This window comes from Thermobia domestica, chromosome 7 (genome assembly GCF_964235325.1).
Source record: "Thermobia domestica chromosome 7, izTheDome1.hap1.1, whole genome shotgun sequence".
Taxonomy (NCBI): domain Eukaryota; kingdom Metazoa; phylum Arthropoda; class Insecta; order Zygentoma; family Lepismatidae; genus Thermobia; species Thermobia domestica.
The window spans coordinates 278,280,305-278,296,512 of record NC_137460.1 but is presented as its reverse complement, the minus strand read 5'-3'; the positions used below and the strand labels follow the sequence as shown (position 1 = coordinate 278,296,512).

At 34.3% G+C, this 16,208-nt stretch overlaps 1 protein-coding gene across 2 annotated transcripts in view; it reads right to left on the bottom strand.

The window, feature by feature from the left end:
- The window catches only part of LOC145690954 (uncharacterized), a 57,010-nt gene extending 41,105 nt beyond the window's left edge, over window positions 1–15,905 (bottom strand). For both annotated transcript variants that reach the window (XM_081766420.1, XM_081766421.1), the window contains exon 1: window positions 15,379–15,905. In XM_081766420.1, coding sequence (XP_081622546.1) covers window positions 15,379–15,743 — 365 coding nt within the window. In that variant the 5' untranslated portion in view covers window positions 15,744–15,905. The remainder of the gene's footprint in view (window positions 1–15,378) is intronic.
- Between the last annotated feature and the right edge of the window lie 303 nt (window positions 15,906–16,208).

Genomic DNA, 16,208 nt, shown 5'->3' with positions numbered 1-16,208 from the left:
AAATGAGTTACATGTCTGGCTAACTGCTGACACGTAAAATTTAATACCAATCGATTCAGCCATTTCTGGAGCTAATACCAGATTAGGTTGGTGTCAAATTTTTTGTACTGAAGTATAGTATTCAGATTGTTCGTCTTCTCTCTCTTGAATGTTTATTTCCGGAAACACTGCTGCAGGCGACACTTTTTTAAAAGTAAAAATGGCTAGTGTGCCAACTGTCCTTTCTCTAACAAGAGAGAACACCCAGATTATAATATTTGACGTACAGATTTAATCCTGTTCCCGTCTTTATGATACCCATTTGAATGAACGTAACGTAATTAAATGCCACTTAAATGAACAAGCCCAACATATTAAATATTTATTTCAAACAGTTCAGCTTCCTGTATTTTATAATGTGATGTATAACATATTTCTTCAATTTTTCGGTATTCAGAGTCTAGCATTTATCTTCACACTCCCTTTTTACTTTTAGCATAAAAAAGCAATAATGACAAGAGTGTTTCACGATGCTAATAACACACGAGAGGCATTGTTTGCAAAAATTCTGTAAAAGCAAAATTCCAAACCTAGTAGGCTATATATTTCGATTTTTCCGATTAGCATTAGAGCAGGTTATGATAAGCTCTATGTTTAGAGCACAAACATAGGAGCACTAGCAATAATCAGAAAGTAACGAAGGTGCAAGTGGTTGACCATATTACCTTACCATATATTCTTATCCTTTAACAGATTGTAGAAAATAACTAATTATTTCACTCATCGGATAGCGATAACGTGATTTGTAGTGAAAAACTTCCACGTCAGTTCCTCAGAGAGCGTAAATGAGGGGCCAAAATTTAGAGTACGTAAAGAATAGAAGAAACGGATAATTTTAGTTTGTTATCTACGGACATAGTTGTATATTTTATATTGTATCACATAGTAACAAATGTGTTTCCCTCACTTATTACGGATAAGACAAATTCAAATTATATCCTTTGTGTTGAGAAGCGTAAAAACAGTTATTACCAACCACAAGTTTGATAATATTTCAAGAATAAGGATTGGAAATATCTTCCTAACTTGTATCGGATTTGTACCCTTTACTTGCAACTATTCTACAACATACACTACGGAATAAATAACTTATTTCTTTTCATTTTTAGTAGTTAAGTTTAACAAATAAGGAGTTTGTGCTTTATACAATTTAGAAATTTGTAAGAATATCCCTAGCTTGAAACTACAAAGAAAGTTTCAATTCGTTCTATTTCAAGCCCTTTCGAATTCGAATATTTGTTTACGCTGCTCTGAGCCTATCGTAGAAGTATGCATATTTGACATCCTGCTATTCCTGGTAGAAGAGGCAAGTAACTCGTGAGTATTTTTTTATGAAGAAGGAAGTATTAATGTTCGTGCTGACAAACAATGAAAGAAATTTCGGTCGTAGTATTAAACTTGTTTCAAACTTCGTGATCAGAACGGCTCCTACTCTGGGGATGAAATAATTTGAGACCGTTTCATTTCTTTTAGGCAAGTGAAATGAATTGAGATCATATTTGAGAATATAAAAGAATGTAAGAATATCCCGGGTACAAACCATGAAAAATTTCCCAACCATTCTATTTGAAACATGTTTGGAACTTTAAGAGCAATTGCTAGTTACTTTGCTTCTAGCTGGAGAGAATGTAATTTGAGATCACGTCTTTCTTATTAGGTGAGTGAAATAAATTTTGTTACTCTGCTTTTAGATTTTAGACATAAGTGAGAATGGCCATAGATACAAGTCCTGCAGGATTTTGTATTTTTTTATTTAAGAACAGCTTTAGGATAGAAGATTAAGAATAGATTTATCAATACAAAATAACTATGCAAAGTATCTTTTTTGACAAAATAGAATCTTAATATATTTAAAAAAAATGTGCCCGACGGTTTCTTCCTTTTGGGTTCCCTTTAAAGGGGGGTGGTTATTATGACTACAAATCGATTTCTAAGTAACGTTAGTTTCAGTTTCTGTTATGGGGCAACAGCATTTTAACAGATAATGTTCTCGTTGTACTTTTAGAAAGGGTATTTTATAAGCGACTTTTCGTTCTTTTATATAGAACTCCTGTAGATCATCATTATTAATTAAGTTCATTTCAGAGCGATGTTAAGTCAAATTTCTTTGTGGGTTACTGAGATGTACGCATAAAATGCCAGCCAAGTGTTATTTATTTATTTATAAATTAGCCCTGTAAAGTCAACATTAAGAATATTAACATAAATACGAATTTATTAAGTACATCCCGATTTTCGAACAAAATTTCTTAGTAGGATAGAAAACTGCACCGTCTAAGCTGCATTTCATTCTTGAATGTAGGTTTACATTAGTAGAGCACGATGATGGCTGAATCCAAGTTTTTATGAGACAAAGATTTAAACTGCTTTAAGAAAAATTATATTCCACTTTTATTATATTTCTTACAAGGGGGAATATATTCGATGATCCAATCGAAATTGCAGGAACGTGAGAGTACAACGAACCAAGACAGACGAAAACTTTATGGAGCTAATGGTTTATAGTTTACTTGTGTATCAGTTTTCTGATATATTTTGTGTTTCCACGTATCTTTCCCTTTCTTTAATTTGCACTTTTCACAATTTTTAAGATTATTTTTACACTATTTTCGATTGAATTACCAAAAAATATGAGTTTTCTATCATTTTTTCAGTACTTGTGTGTGTTGATAGATTTTCCCATACTTCATACTGCCTTTTTGGACAGGTCCTTTTTATTTTATTTTATTTTATTTTATTTTTTTTTTTTTTTTTTGCATTTGGAGCTGTAAACGCGGAGTTATTCCATATAAAATCAGGAAGTTCACGAGTGAAGCCTTAAAAATTAAAGTTAGATTTTCAAGTGAAATTGACGTTTGTTCGAGTAGAACTGGCTGATGACTCAAAGCTCATAGAATACAGGCTTGGGTGTCGTTTCTAAGCTTATGAATCACCCTTCACAACATTTTCCATTATCAAACCTAGATTTCTTTAATTTGTACTATTGTTTTCTTTTAAGATTATAGCCTGCATTCTCCGTTTTTTGTAGACTACTTACAGTCTTATCTAGGACGCTTGCTTCATGCCTTTTTCTTCCTTGTAATTGCCTATTTTCGTTGCCTCTCTTTTCTCGTTGGTTATAACTCAGTAGGTTACGATTATGCATTTTAAATATTGCATCGTCTCTGAAGTTTAAACTCAATTCCTTTCTCCTTCGTTTCGTTCTGATTTTTAAGATATTTTCTGAATTTAAAAATACTCAAATAGCATATACCTTACAAAAATGGAAATCCTAAAAGAACAGGGAGTGAATGAAAAAACTACTTTCTCGTGTTTGTATTCAGTTAAATGTGATGTTACTATTTGGGTGAATCCTTCGCGATTAATTCTCATCAGTATTGTCATAAAATCGACAGGATAAAGCGCGAGTAAAATGGAATTGAAACAAGAAGAAATTGCTGGCAATAAACAGGGATATCATCTAAAAGTTTGTTCTTGGCTTTCTTTTCATTCTTCCGAATATCATTTTGTTATGGTTTGTTTCTCTTTCCTATTTGGTCTATTGCCAAACAATATCTGGAATTACAAACATGTATTATAACGAACATTAACAAAACGGAAGTGATGTTCGCCTGTTTCAGGTTAATTCGAAAGAAACTAATTTTGTTTATAACAAATTTTCGGCTTCGTTTTTAAATATTTATAATTTGTGCTAAAGTAACGTATGATTTTTCTCTTCTTTTCGTTGTTCTATCTTCTCGCGATATTCTTTACTATATATTGAGCTAAGTTCTCAAATTAATTTTCTGTTTTACGCTTTGATGTTATCCCATGCCTCTGGATTAGTCTGGCCTCTGGATTTTTCTAATATCAATAGTGTTCTTATTTCTAAAAGGGTTATAATGATAACCTGTGAGGGGCGTAAACCTAAAATCATTAATAAGGCGCACTGAATGTAAAATACGGACGTTATAACATATGCGTATTTTTTATTTAACTTGCTGATAAACAGTTGTATGTGGAGTATTATTACAAACTATCCTCGCAGACCGTTTAAACGCTCAAAATTGTAAGTTTCAAAACCACATAATGTTATTCCGTTACACTCAATAATACATCTACATCAAACATAAGGTGAAGACCTTGTAGCGCAAGGGAAGTGACTTTTGAAGTAGATAAATTAATGTCTAGGAAATTGACTCTGCATAATGAAACACAGATGGTGATCAGAAAAATGGAAACACCTGAACGAAATTGCAACTTACCAGATTAAAATGGTGTCGGGCCACCTTTCGCCTTCAGAACAGCCTTGATGCGACGTGGGATGGAGGCATAGAGGTCGTGAATGGTAGCAAGTGGAATTTTACAGCATTCCTCGTGCAGGGCATCGGCCAGTTCTGTGAGAGAGGATGGAGGTGGAAATCGTCGCCGGAGTCGTGTTTCCAAGACGGACCACAGATGTTCAATTATGTTGAGATCTGGTGATTGGGCGGGCCAGGGAAGGTGTTGAACGTCATCCCGATGTTCCTCAAACCACTCTGCAACAACTCCAGCTGTGTGAATGGGTGCATTATCATCCTGGAAGATGGCGTCATTGACCGGGAACAACATCCGGACCATAGGATGCAAGTGGTCTCCAAAATTTCGACATAATCGTAGGCAGTGATTCGTCCGCTAAGTTTGACCATAGGCCCACAGCATCACCAAGCCACCGAGATGTTTTAGTTGGGCGGGGACACTGGAGATCATAAGCTTCTTTGGATGCTCTCCACACATAAACACAGCCCGTGTTGGGAATAAGGTGAAGGATGACTCATCCGACCATATCACACGTTTCCAGTCCTCAACGGTCCAAGCTGCATGGTCGCGGCACCATTTGCGGCGTGCGAAAGCGTTATGGTTCCTGATGAGCGATTTGGCACGTGCAACACGACCCCTTAAGTTCATGTCATGTATTTCGCGGCGGACTGTGATTGTCGAAACAGGGTGGGGAGGTGCTGGTTGAGTTCGTCCGCCACTTGCTCCGCAGTGGCACGACGGTTCTGGGTGACAATGCGCTTTAATACCCGGCGTGACCTGTCAATCATGATTTTATTCCGTTTCCCCGATGTGGTTTTCCCGTGTGTTGTGTAGGCCGTCATCACCTTCGACACTGTCCCACGCGACACACCTAACATAGTAGCCACTGCCGTCACACTCACTCCAAATAACCGCGCACCAACAATTTGCCCTCTTTGAAAATCTGATAATTGTCCCATTTTACACTACCTCCGTCTGAGGCAGCCACTGGACACTGCTGTTCCACTGCGCCTGACGTAGTATGGAGACCGACCTAACACACCACCACCAGCGTTCCGGCGCTGCACGTGCCACATCACTGTCTACCCATACATCTGACGTGTTGCCAACAACAGGTGTTTTCATTTTTCTTATCACCATCTGTATATAAGCTGGGAGGATAACCACGACACAATTCACTCATTGGTAGACCCTCGAGTGGAGTGCGATGAGGTTTTTGAAGTTTGCATATTGTGATCCGGAGAGTGGTTTTCCGATTATAAATAAAACTTTTTGGAAACGTCATGTATAACTTGGATCCCTTTTATTATGGGGACCTCAATTGAGCTGTCTGAAAACAGTGAACTAAATGCATTTTCAAACTATCAGCAACCAGGTTAAACTTTGTAGTTTTTCATAATTTGTGATAAATTATAATTTTTGGAAAGAGTGGTGGATAAACTCACATGAAAAGATGATGTAAAAATGTGGCAATGTACCTTTTTTGTGGTATTTGACATCCCGGGTTTCCAGTTTTACACATACTTGTTGACAGCTCGAAAATGGAGTTATGATAGTTCACTTTGGTTTCAGACAGCTTAATTACTATTGATGCACTGTCACTATATTTATATATATGTAGTGGCAGTGCATCATATATATATAGCATTTAACTTTTATTACTTTGATCTGTTTAGATGACAAGAAGGAAGGACATCGTTACCTTATATCAGAAATTTTTCAATTCTGCATTATCATGACATAATTTATTATTTAAGACATCTTTATTCACCTTATTTAGTATATCCCTTTCATACTGCATTAAAATTAAAGATTGAAGGTTGTCTTTCCCGTGGTTTGCTCTCAATCCTTATTTTATAATATTGAGTTTCAAGAAAAGCATATTTACAACTTCCTTTCTACATGTGTAAGAGGGATAGTAAGGAGGAACTTGTACATTTTAAAAAGGTATGTATAACATAAGTCATACATGTGATACTCATATATAATTTTAAACGCAAAAGTAAGGCAGGATTTGCAAGTTTATTTTGATTTCCTACATCCCTGGTTCAATATCGCTTCAACATGCTTCCTCTTCATACTCACTACTTACATATTCAATATCATATTCACTCACAACATCTCCTTGCGATGTCTTGGACTAAATATCTGTATAAATCTTTAGTTCTTCGATAGCTTTCCCTTCATCTATGCCACAGATTTTGTTCATTGCATTTGACGGTAGTACGTCTTCTAAATCAGAAATCCGCCTTCGATCGAACACACAAAGTTGTGGTAAAGGTTTTCGTGTTTCGAAGTCCGGTTAGTCACACTTTGAATGATTTTGTTAAGGACATCACTGAAAACGCACGGTCTGAAACTTTTCTCTTCTGTATTCTTTGATTTCATGACATGCCAATTCAGATCATGCAACGATATTATATATTTGTGAATTACTTCCATTTTTCTTGTAGCTATCTTGGGGAAAGGTACTACTTAAAAGTGCACAATCTGTTGTTAAGAAGAAGAAGAAAAAACATATAGAATATATGTTGATTTTAGATATATAATCTCTATTTGTGGTTACAGTAATAAAATAGAATTTTTGTTTCGGTTTGCTATGGCAACTGGTATTTATTAATGGAGATTACAGAATAAAATGTAGTTGTGGTGAATGTGATGTGTCTAATTTGAAAGTTATGCAATCACTAGTTATTACAAATATACGTATAAATTGAGGGTGCCTGATAGCAGTAACTTATCTTAGTATTTGAACTGGGCTAATGTGATGAAAAATACGTTAAATTTAATTATAACGTTACAATCGAAGGAATACATTCTATGGTTTGATATTATTTGACCACAGCAAAATGCATGCCTCCTGCTGATTTCTTCGGAACCTACCCCTCTCCAACTCCATACTACCCGTACAACCTCCCGCTTACGCAACACACAAACTGCTACGCTCCTTGTGGATTACAAAGACATTCTTTTTGTTAACCAGAGTTACCTTATTGTCAACACCTGGTGTGAAATGCCACGTAAATTCCGCGTGGTCAACAACTCAGTTTCAGAACTAGAGCGCACTAACGGATGCAACATAGATATTTTGAATTTTGTATCTAAGTATTATGGAATCGACAAGGTAATTTAAATGATATTTTTATTACTTGTTTATGGTAATGAAGAATTTGTTAAACCATTAATTTTTATTTTAACTGAGTGTGAAGTGAAAAGTCACCAAATATCAAAATTGTATGCGAGGTGGCAATAATACCATCACATGCCAGCACATGATTCGGGTACTACTTTCCTAGCGTACACATTAGCAAAACGAATTCACACCTGCGGAACTATTTCCAAAGAAGCAAACGGAGTGAAATGAATAGTATATACCCAGTCAGGAAAGTCCAGAGGAGTAGTAAAATGTATTCGCATTAATAGTAATTGTATTTAAGCGCAAAACTCAACGTTAACAAACTTAAAACCAGAAACGTATTGAAACGACTTAATGATCTTACTTTTCTCCAGACACTATTATGTTTTCACCTTGAATTTACCATGAAACCATTGCCTTCAGCAATCTTAGAAACACACAAATCTTAAAAGATAAGGTTGGTAAATACTCTTTACATCTCTTATACGGTAGAGCTTCTATACAGTATTCATACAGTATACGGTACAACTTCTACACAGTATTTATCTTAAATTCTTTCTCCATAACTAAACGCAGCGAAATGATAGCTATTCCATAATAAGTTACTAGGTTTGGAAACACACCTCCTCGGATCACAGGTAGTGTAGTGAGTTATCAAAATTGCCAGAAGGCCATTTTATAACTTTTACGTTTGTAAAGAAAAGTTTAATCGAATATTTCTGATACAGGCCTACACATCCGGGATAACAATGCTACCAACTTGAAATGTACAAAATATAGCTAGAGGACCAAATATTTAAACATGTACAAATTTTACCCTGAAATCCAAATTGAAAAGTTGAACATAATAAAAATTCAAGGATAGAGTAGTCACATAGATAGATTATTTGATCTCTGTGGGTTCAAACTTCAGAAAAACGATCATATGGCATTTCACATATTTGACCCAAAAGCCGTTGCTTGTAGGAAGCGCAAACCGTTGGCCATAAGTTAGTCCGACACTGATTTCTTCCGGCGTTTGGTCTACCATGCAGTGACATGTTTAATCATATTCGGTATTTAATCTTCTAGTATAAGAATTATAGGAACCATGACCTATAAACATTTCCATCGTTTCTTCGTTTAAATTCCTTTTCCCTTTCCTAATTTTAAGGTCGGTATATATTATTCCAATTTGTCCTTTTATAATTATTTTTTACCATGACATGCATTTTCTTTTGATGATTGCGTTTAGCTACATAATAGGAATTGTTCCAAATATTTCTTAAACGTTCACTTATTTCTCTTTAATCCAATTTTTTATTACTTGTCCTAGTCAGCTAACCACTAACATTTAAGGAGACTGGCGTTCTAAGAAATAGTAGCTCCTTCCTTCAGTTGAATTCTTTCAGGTTATGTCTGATAGCTGGACATCGTACATGGCAACAAGCATGCCCCGAAATATGACATGCCAGTATATTTCTCCAATTGGAGCGAAAAAAAAAAGATCGAATATTTCGCCATCACTTAGAGACGCACTAGATAGATTTGATAAACTACATTCACGTTCAGTTCTAAGAGAGGAAAATTAATACAAACAAAATTAATATACTAATATGCATCATGCTGAGACAGGGAAAGCATGGCGGGAATGACTTTTCTTAGTTTTGTTATGTAATGTTTTGACAGCGTAAATAAATCTTCGAAAATAATATTTACAAGCTCTCGCATGAACACGTCGGAACTAGGTCGTGTTATTTTTTTAAAGAAGCCGCGTTCAAGTATCGGCTGGTACGTACAAGCTATATTTTACTCTCAAAACACATTATTTTTTTAATAATAATTTAATTCTGCTTTTCTTGTAGATATCTTAAATTTTATTGCCCAGTGGTTAGTGGAGGCTAGTGTTGGTGAAATATCTTTACACTTCTATTTCTTTCTTTTAACTGCGTGGATTAGTCCTGTGGCCATGAAATCCTGTTTCCTGTCGTTGTTAGAATCTTGTAAATATATTGGGAAAGTTTATATAGATTTTCGCTTTTTTCCCGAAAGTTTACACATCCTTCTCTCTCTCTCTCTGTCACTTGTTTATTGCGTTTATCCCAACTTTGCTACGGCAAGTCACGCTTTTTCTTCCGTACATACGTTGTGTCATAAACCGAAGCTGGGGAGAACGGTAGACAAAACATAGATACCGTAAAAATGGAAAAGTGAGCAAATGATCAAATTAACCTCAGATATTAACAAACTAAAATTATATTCTGGTGCAAACATAAAGCCTGGTTAAACTGTGCAGAAAATGTGATAATACTGAATGTAATTTACACAAATTAAAAGAACATCAAAAAGTTACAAATGAAAAAGTAGCTTTTACTGTATATATTTTCGGCCGTGTTAACTTTTTTATTTCTACCTTTCTAGATAGGAAATTAATTTCATAACTTAGCTCAATATATAGTAAAGAATATCGGGAGAAGAAAGACACAAGGAAAGCAAGAAAAAATCATACATTACTTCAGCACAAATTATAAATCTTTATAAACGAAGACGAAAACCTGTTATAAACAAAATTATCTTCTCTCGAAATAACGTGAAACAGGTGAAAATCACTTCCGTTTTGTTAATGTTCGTTATAATACATGTTTGTAATTCCAGATGTTGTTTGGCAATAGACAAAATGGAAAAGAGATATTCGGAAGAATGGAAAGAAAGCCAAGAACAAACTTTTAGATGATATCCTTGTTGAATGCCAGCTGTTTCTTCTTGTTTTAATTCCATTTTCCTTGCGCTTTATCTTATCGATTTTAAGACAATACTGATTGGAATTAATCGCGAAGGATTCATCCAAATAGTAACATTATATTTAACTGAAGACAAAGAAGAGAGAGTAGTTTTTGATTCACTCCCAGCTCTTTTAAAATTTCCATTTTTGTAAAATATATGCTAGTAGAGTAATTTTGATATTCAGAAAATATCTTAAACCCGAACAAGGAACGTTATTTTTGTTCGCTTACAGGAAATGCGTGTCTGTGGGACACTGAAATGTATAAAGTAATATCTTTTTTTAAAAACGTATGTGTAATGTAGAATAATGAAACTTTATATTTTGTACTTCGAGCAAAATATGATAAACAAGAATTACATGTAATAATTCGGTTACATTGGAATATAAATTCGGAAAATATTTCAATTTCTAAATAAAATAGTACATAAATTTAAAAACTGACAAATTTTAAGTTAGTATAATTCTACATATTACTACCCTGCAAATATGCTATTTGTCCATATGTTGCTGCCCTGTTCAAATGTGCTATTTGTCCAAGAGCTTGGAAACGTTTAACGAACATGGTAGCTTTAAATAGAGGTCGTCCCAAAATGTCTTGAAAATGGTGAATACACGTCTTCGTAACCTGATTTACAAATAGAACACAATATTAGGAGAGCAATAAGGGCTTTATTTTTAGATAGATCAGTAGATCTGTAGTTTGACTTTGCTCTAATTTACTTCAAAATTTTTTCGATTTTCTTCCAACTTCATATTGAAATCTCCTGAATTATATCATCATCACATAACTTAGACAAGATTTTTTCCCCAGATTTCTTACATGGGTGACTATACCAGGCATCCCTCTATGTTTTGATGAAGAACCCTTCGGTTTATTAGCGGTTCATTTCAATTCCAAACAAACCTGTTTTTACCTCTGTATCTAAGGCCTTCGTTATCACATGAAACTTCACTAGGCCTCCTCACGTTGACAGTTCTGTTACTACTTGACCTCATACCTGGCACTGTATCAGAATTGGTATCGCCCTCACTGTCAGTAGGTAATTCTTGATTTTGAGGAAAAAATTAGGCGTCTCAGTCAGAAGCTACTGAAGACAATAATATAAATTCCTTCTGTACTTTCAGCATTTTTGGAATTTTTGCCGTTAAATAAGAATCTGCTGTACTTACAGTTTCATTCTTAAATTTCTTTCTCGAGGTACTAGGTCTATATTTTGCAAAAACATAAAATCTCATACAAACAAAATAGTATGTTTCAAGAGCTTAATAGCTTCTATTTCATTGTAAATAAAAGTAAGCCACAAAAATTTTTGAAAGCAAAACTCTTCAGGAAATGTATGTCGAATAATCACGCAAAAATATAAACAATAATGGAAATGTGTGCCTCTTTCTAAAATCATCGATAAATGTTCACTCAGACATTACGCCAACAATGGACTACTGCGACACACATACAACTAAATAATTGGAAGGTACTGAGAGAACCGATACATTGAGTGATTCAGTGTTGCCAATGTAATACAAAGTAAAACCATAGGTGTCTGACATACACATATTTCCCCTTAAGGGTTAAAAAGGAGAAGGAAACGAAGGAGAAAAAGATCGAGTTATAATTCAGGGCCGATGCAAAATTTAAAATGCATTTTCCTAACCTACTGAGTCATAACTAACCAGAAAAAAACAAAGGAAATAGACATTTACAAGGATGAAAAACGCATTACTCAAGTACCCGAGATAAAGCTGTAAGTAGTCAACAAAAAACGGAGAATGCAGGCTAAAATCTCAAAAGAAAACAATAGTACAAATTAAAGAAATCCAGGTTTGTTAATGGAAAATCTTGTAAAGGGTGATGCACAAGATTAGAAACGACACCCAAGCCTGTATCCTATGAGCTTTGAGCTATCAGCGTGTGCAAATCAAACAAACGTCAATTTCATTTGAAACATAAAATCTAACTTTAATTTTTAAGGCTTCACTCGTGAACTTCTTGATTTCATATGGAATAGCTCAGCGTTTACAACTTTAAGAGCAAAAATGTAGACCTGTCCAAAAAGGAAGTATGAACTATGGAAAAAGCTATCAATACACACAAGTACTGACAAAATGATAGAAAACTCATATCTTGGTGGAATTTAGTATAAAATGCTGTGAAAAAATCTTAAAAATTGAGAAAAGTGCAAATTAAAGAAAGGGAAAAATACGTGGAAACAAAATATATCAGAAAACTGATACACAAGTAAACTATAAACCATTAACTCCATAACATTTTCGTCTGTCTTGGTTCGTTTTACTCTCACAATCCTGCACTTTCTATTGGATCATAGAATATATTACCTCGTGTAAGAAATATAATAAAAGGGGAAAAAATAATTTTTCTTAAAGCAGTTTAAATATTTGTCTCATAAAAACTTGGACTCAACCATCATCGTGCTTTCCTAATGTAAACCTAAATTCAAGAATGAAATGCAGCTTATACAATGTAGTTTTCTATCATACTAAGAAATTTTGTTCGAAAGGCGGGATGTACTTAATAATATTGTATTAATGATATTCTTAATCTGGACTCTAAAAAGGCTAATTTATAAATAAATAAATAACGCTTCCCTGGTATTTTGTGAGTATATCTCAGTAACCCACAATGAAATTTGATTTAATATCGTTCTGAAATGAATTTAAATAATAATGATGATCTATACAGAAGTTCTACATTTCTATGTAGAAGAAGGAAAAGTCGTTTATAAAATACCATTTTCAACAGTACAACGAGAGCATTATCTGATAAAATGCTGCTACCCCATAACAAAAATTGAAACTAACGTTACTTAGAAATCGATTTGTAGTCATAATGAACACCCCCCTTTAAAGGGAACCCAAAAAGAAGATACCGACGTCGGGCACATTTTTAAAACATACTAAGATTCTATTTTGACAAAATAGATACTTTGCATAGTTATTTTGTATTGATAGATCTATTCTTAATGTTCTATCCTAAAACTGTTCTTAAATAAAAAAACACAAATCTAAAATCCAAAAGTAGAGTAAGAAAATTTATTTAACTCACCTAATAAGAAAAACGTGATCTCAATTATATTCACTGCAGTTAGAAGCGAAATAACTGGCAATAGCTGTTAAAGTTTGAAAGATGTTAAAAATAGAATGGTTGGGAAATTTTTCATGGTTTGTACCTGAGATATTCTTGCTTTCCTTTATATATTCAAATAAGATCTCAATTTATTGCACTCGGCTAAAAGAAATAAAACGTTCTCAAATTATACTATCCGCAGACTAGGAGCCGTTCTGATCAGAAGTTTGAAACAACTTTAAAGCTACGATCAAAATGTATTTCATTTATTGTCAGTACAAACATTAATACTTCCTTCTTCATTAAAAAAAAAACAAAAAAACTCGCGAGCTACTTGCCTCTTATACTAGGAATAGCTAGATGTCAAATATATACTTCTACGATAGGCTCAGAGCAGCGCAAAAAAAAAAAAAAAAAAAATCGAATTGTAAAGCGCGCTTGAAATAGAACGAATTGAAACTTTCTTTGTAGTCTCCACCAAGGGATGTTCTTATAAATTTCTAAATTGTAAAAAACACAAATCAAAATTTGTTAAACTTAACTACTAAAACTGAAAAGAACTAAGGTATTTATTCAGTAAAGTTGGTTGAGAATAGTTGCCACGATCGTCGCCATGAAACCAAAATTCAATTACCCGCTCACCGCATTCCACACATAGAAGCAGACAGAATATGCGACGCCACAGTAACATAGTACCATATGACTTTACAGAGACACCCAGTGAGAAAAATATGAACTACCACCAATCTGTTTACAGTTCAGGGTTTTACTAACAGATGACTGAATCTCTTTTCATATTTTGTGGGAAGTAATGCCCAATGTGCAAAATAATCCCGTGTTACGGTAGCTAGTTATCACTGTAAGCGAAATGAAATATCAAAATTCAATGTGGCAAATCATGACACAAAACTAGAAAAACGTTTGGGAAGGAGGGAATTCATATAACTAAGGAATTACGTCCCTAATATATTGTGTTAATTTGGAACTAAATATACAAGTAAAGAAAGCATTTCAGGATGTTACTTATAAAATACTTAGGAACGTACAAGAACACATTCAACACGTAAGACATGTAAGTTTACCCTAAATACAGAATTTTCGCTATCCTCGTTTACCAACATTCTGCGTAATGCCCTAATCTGCATAGCAATCTTATGTTTACCGGCCATCTAGCACATGCTGATTAGCGTTGTTTGTACAATAATTCACATATCATGTACGTTCACTAAGCCCCTAAAGTGAGAAATTTAGGTCCATACTCTAGAAATGATTCCTGGGAATGTAAAAAATCGACTTCCTTGGAAGAAATGAGTGCAGCTATGAAATGGTTTGATGTATGGACCTCTACAATTAACGAACATCCATTGATGGTTAAAATATTCTTTCTCTTGTATTTTACTAATGTCATTCGAAGCCCTCCGGAAAAATGAGGCTAGAAACATTTGAGCTGAATTCTAAGTAAAAACACACACGTCCATAGTTCTTGTTCCAATATAATACATTCCACGTTTAAATTTGCAAAATATTAGGATAAATACTATTATCACTATTTCTTATTATACATAAGTCTCTATATAAATAAAACAATATTGTCGAGCACCCATATTTTAAATATGTGCGGTTATAGTTAAGGAGCCGTACTTCCCATTTAGGGAAGGACGAGAAACGCTATACTTTCAGGAATTATTCATTGACTATCTAGGATGTTAAAAAGTAGGTAATAGACTGAGTTCTTGCCCTTGTACTTAGGGTGTTTAGGTAGTGCAACAGTAAGACGTATCCTCGTGCACGGGAGATGAGAAGTAGCTGTTCTTAACTATTACCAAGAAATAATTAGTTTATCAAGATCTAAACTACGTAAGAATTGTATGAGTCGTATCCATCTTATTTTTATTTTGTATACAGCTTGTCTCTCTGTGCCTTGCAATTTCCTAATTGTAGGTTACTAACTTACGTTCGAGATATCTCCCATACCTAAATATTTCTCGTGAAGTATTGCTTTTAGCCAACAAACTTTCCGAACGCATGTAACCGTATTATCAATCTGGGCCAATTAGTATATGAAAAATTGAACATTACCTTTCTGGGCGAAGTGAATTTAAACTTTTTGTTGTTAATTGTTGGAAGTCATTATAGTATGACGCGCAAGTCTCCTGAACCACTATTTTTCTAGGCGTTTCTATATTCCTTTCAAATTCAGGATCTTCTTCTACTGCTAATTCTGATTTCACTCTATCAACGTTCAGTTTCACATCCAAAGAACACATAGCTGTATCATTGTCCATTGTTCCCTCTCCTTCCGTTGTGGATAATATTAACTCTTTCTTGTCAGTCATCAGTTCGTATGTCCATCCTTTCCCTTCGAGTGGATCTTCCTGAGGTAAGTCAAAAGCAATTTCTTCTTTGCACATCAATTCCAACTTAACAGACTCCTCACCAGCCATTGTGAATTGAAATATAATAAGAATTTAACACTGTTCTTATACTTCCCGTTTATTTTATGTTGCCAGTGTTAATGAAATGATTTACAAGAACGTTCACAAAAGCAACTTTTTATTTAAAATCACCTTCTTCTGCAGTTTCTTATTTCCTTAGCCACGATCGCTCTTTAGGCAGTGATGCCAGTTTTGCAACGGCGAATTTCCCGTCCATAGCCATGAAATTTACCGATTAGACGCAAAATTTCCCGCCAACTAAAATAGATAAAATTTATAACACCTATTAATTTTGAAAAATATCACTTTAGAGGGCCTATAACGTGCAGTTGAACTCATTCTCGTAACGTAGAAGCCACTATTTACATGTTATGTATGATAATATCACAAAGATGCTGGCACAATATTAAATCAAGAACACTGAACTTTTTTTTTTTTTTTTTAACTAACACTATGGTTTTCTTTATGGTTTGG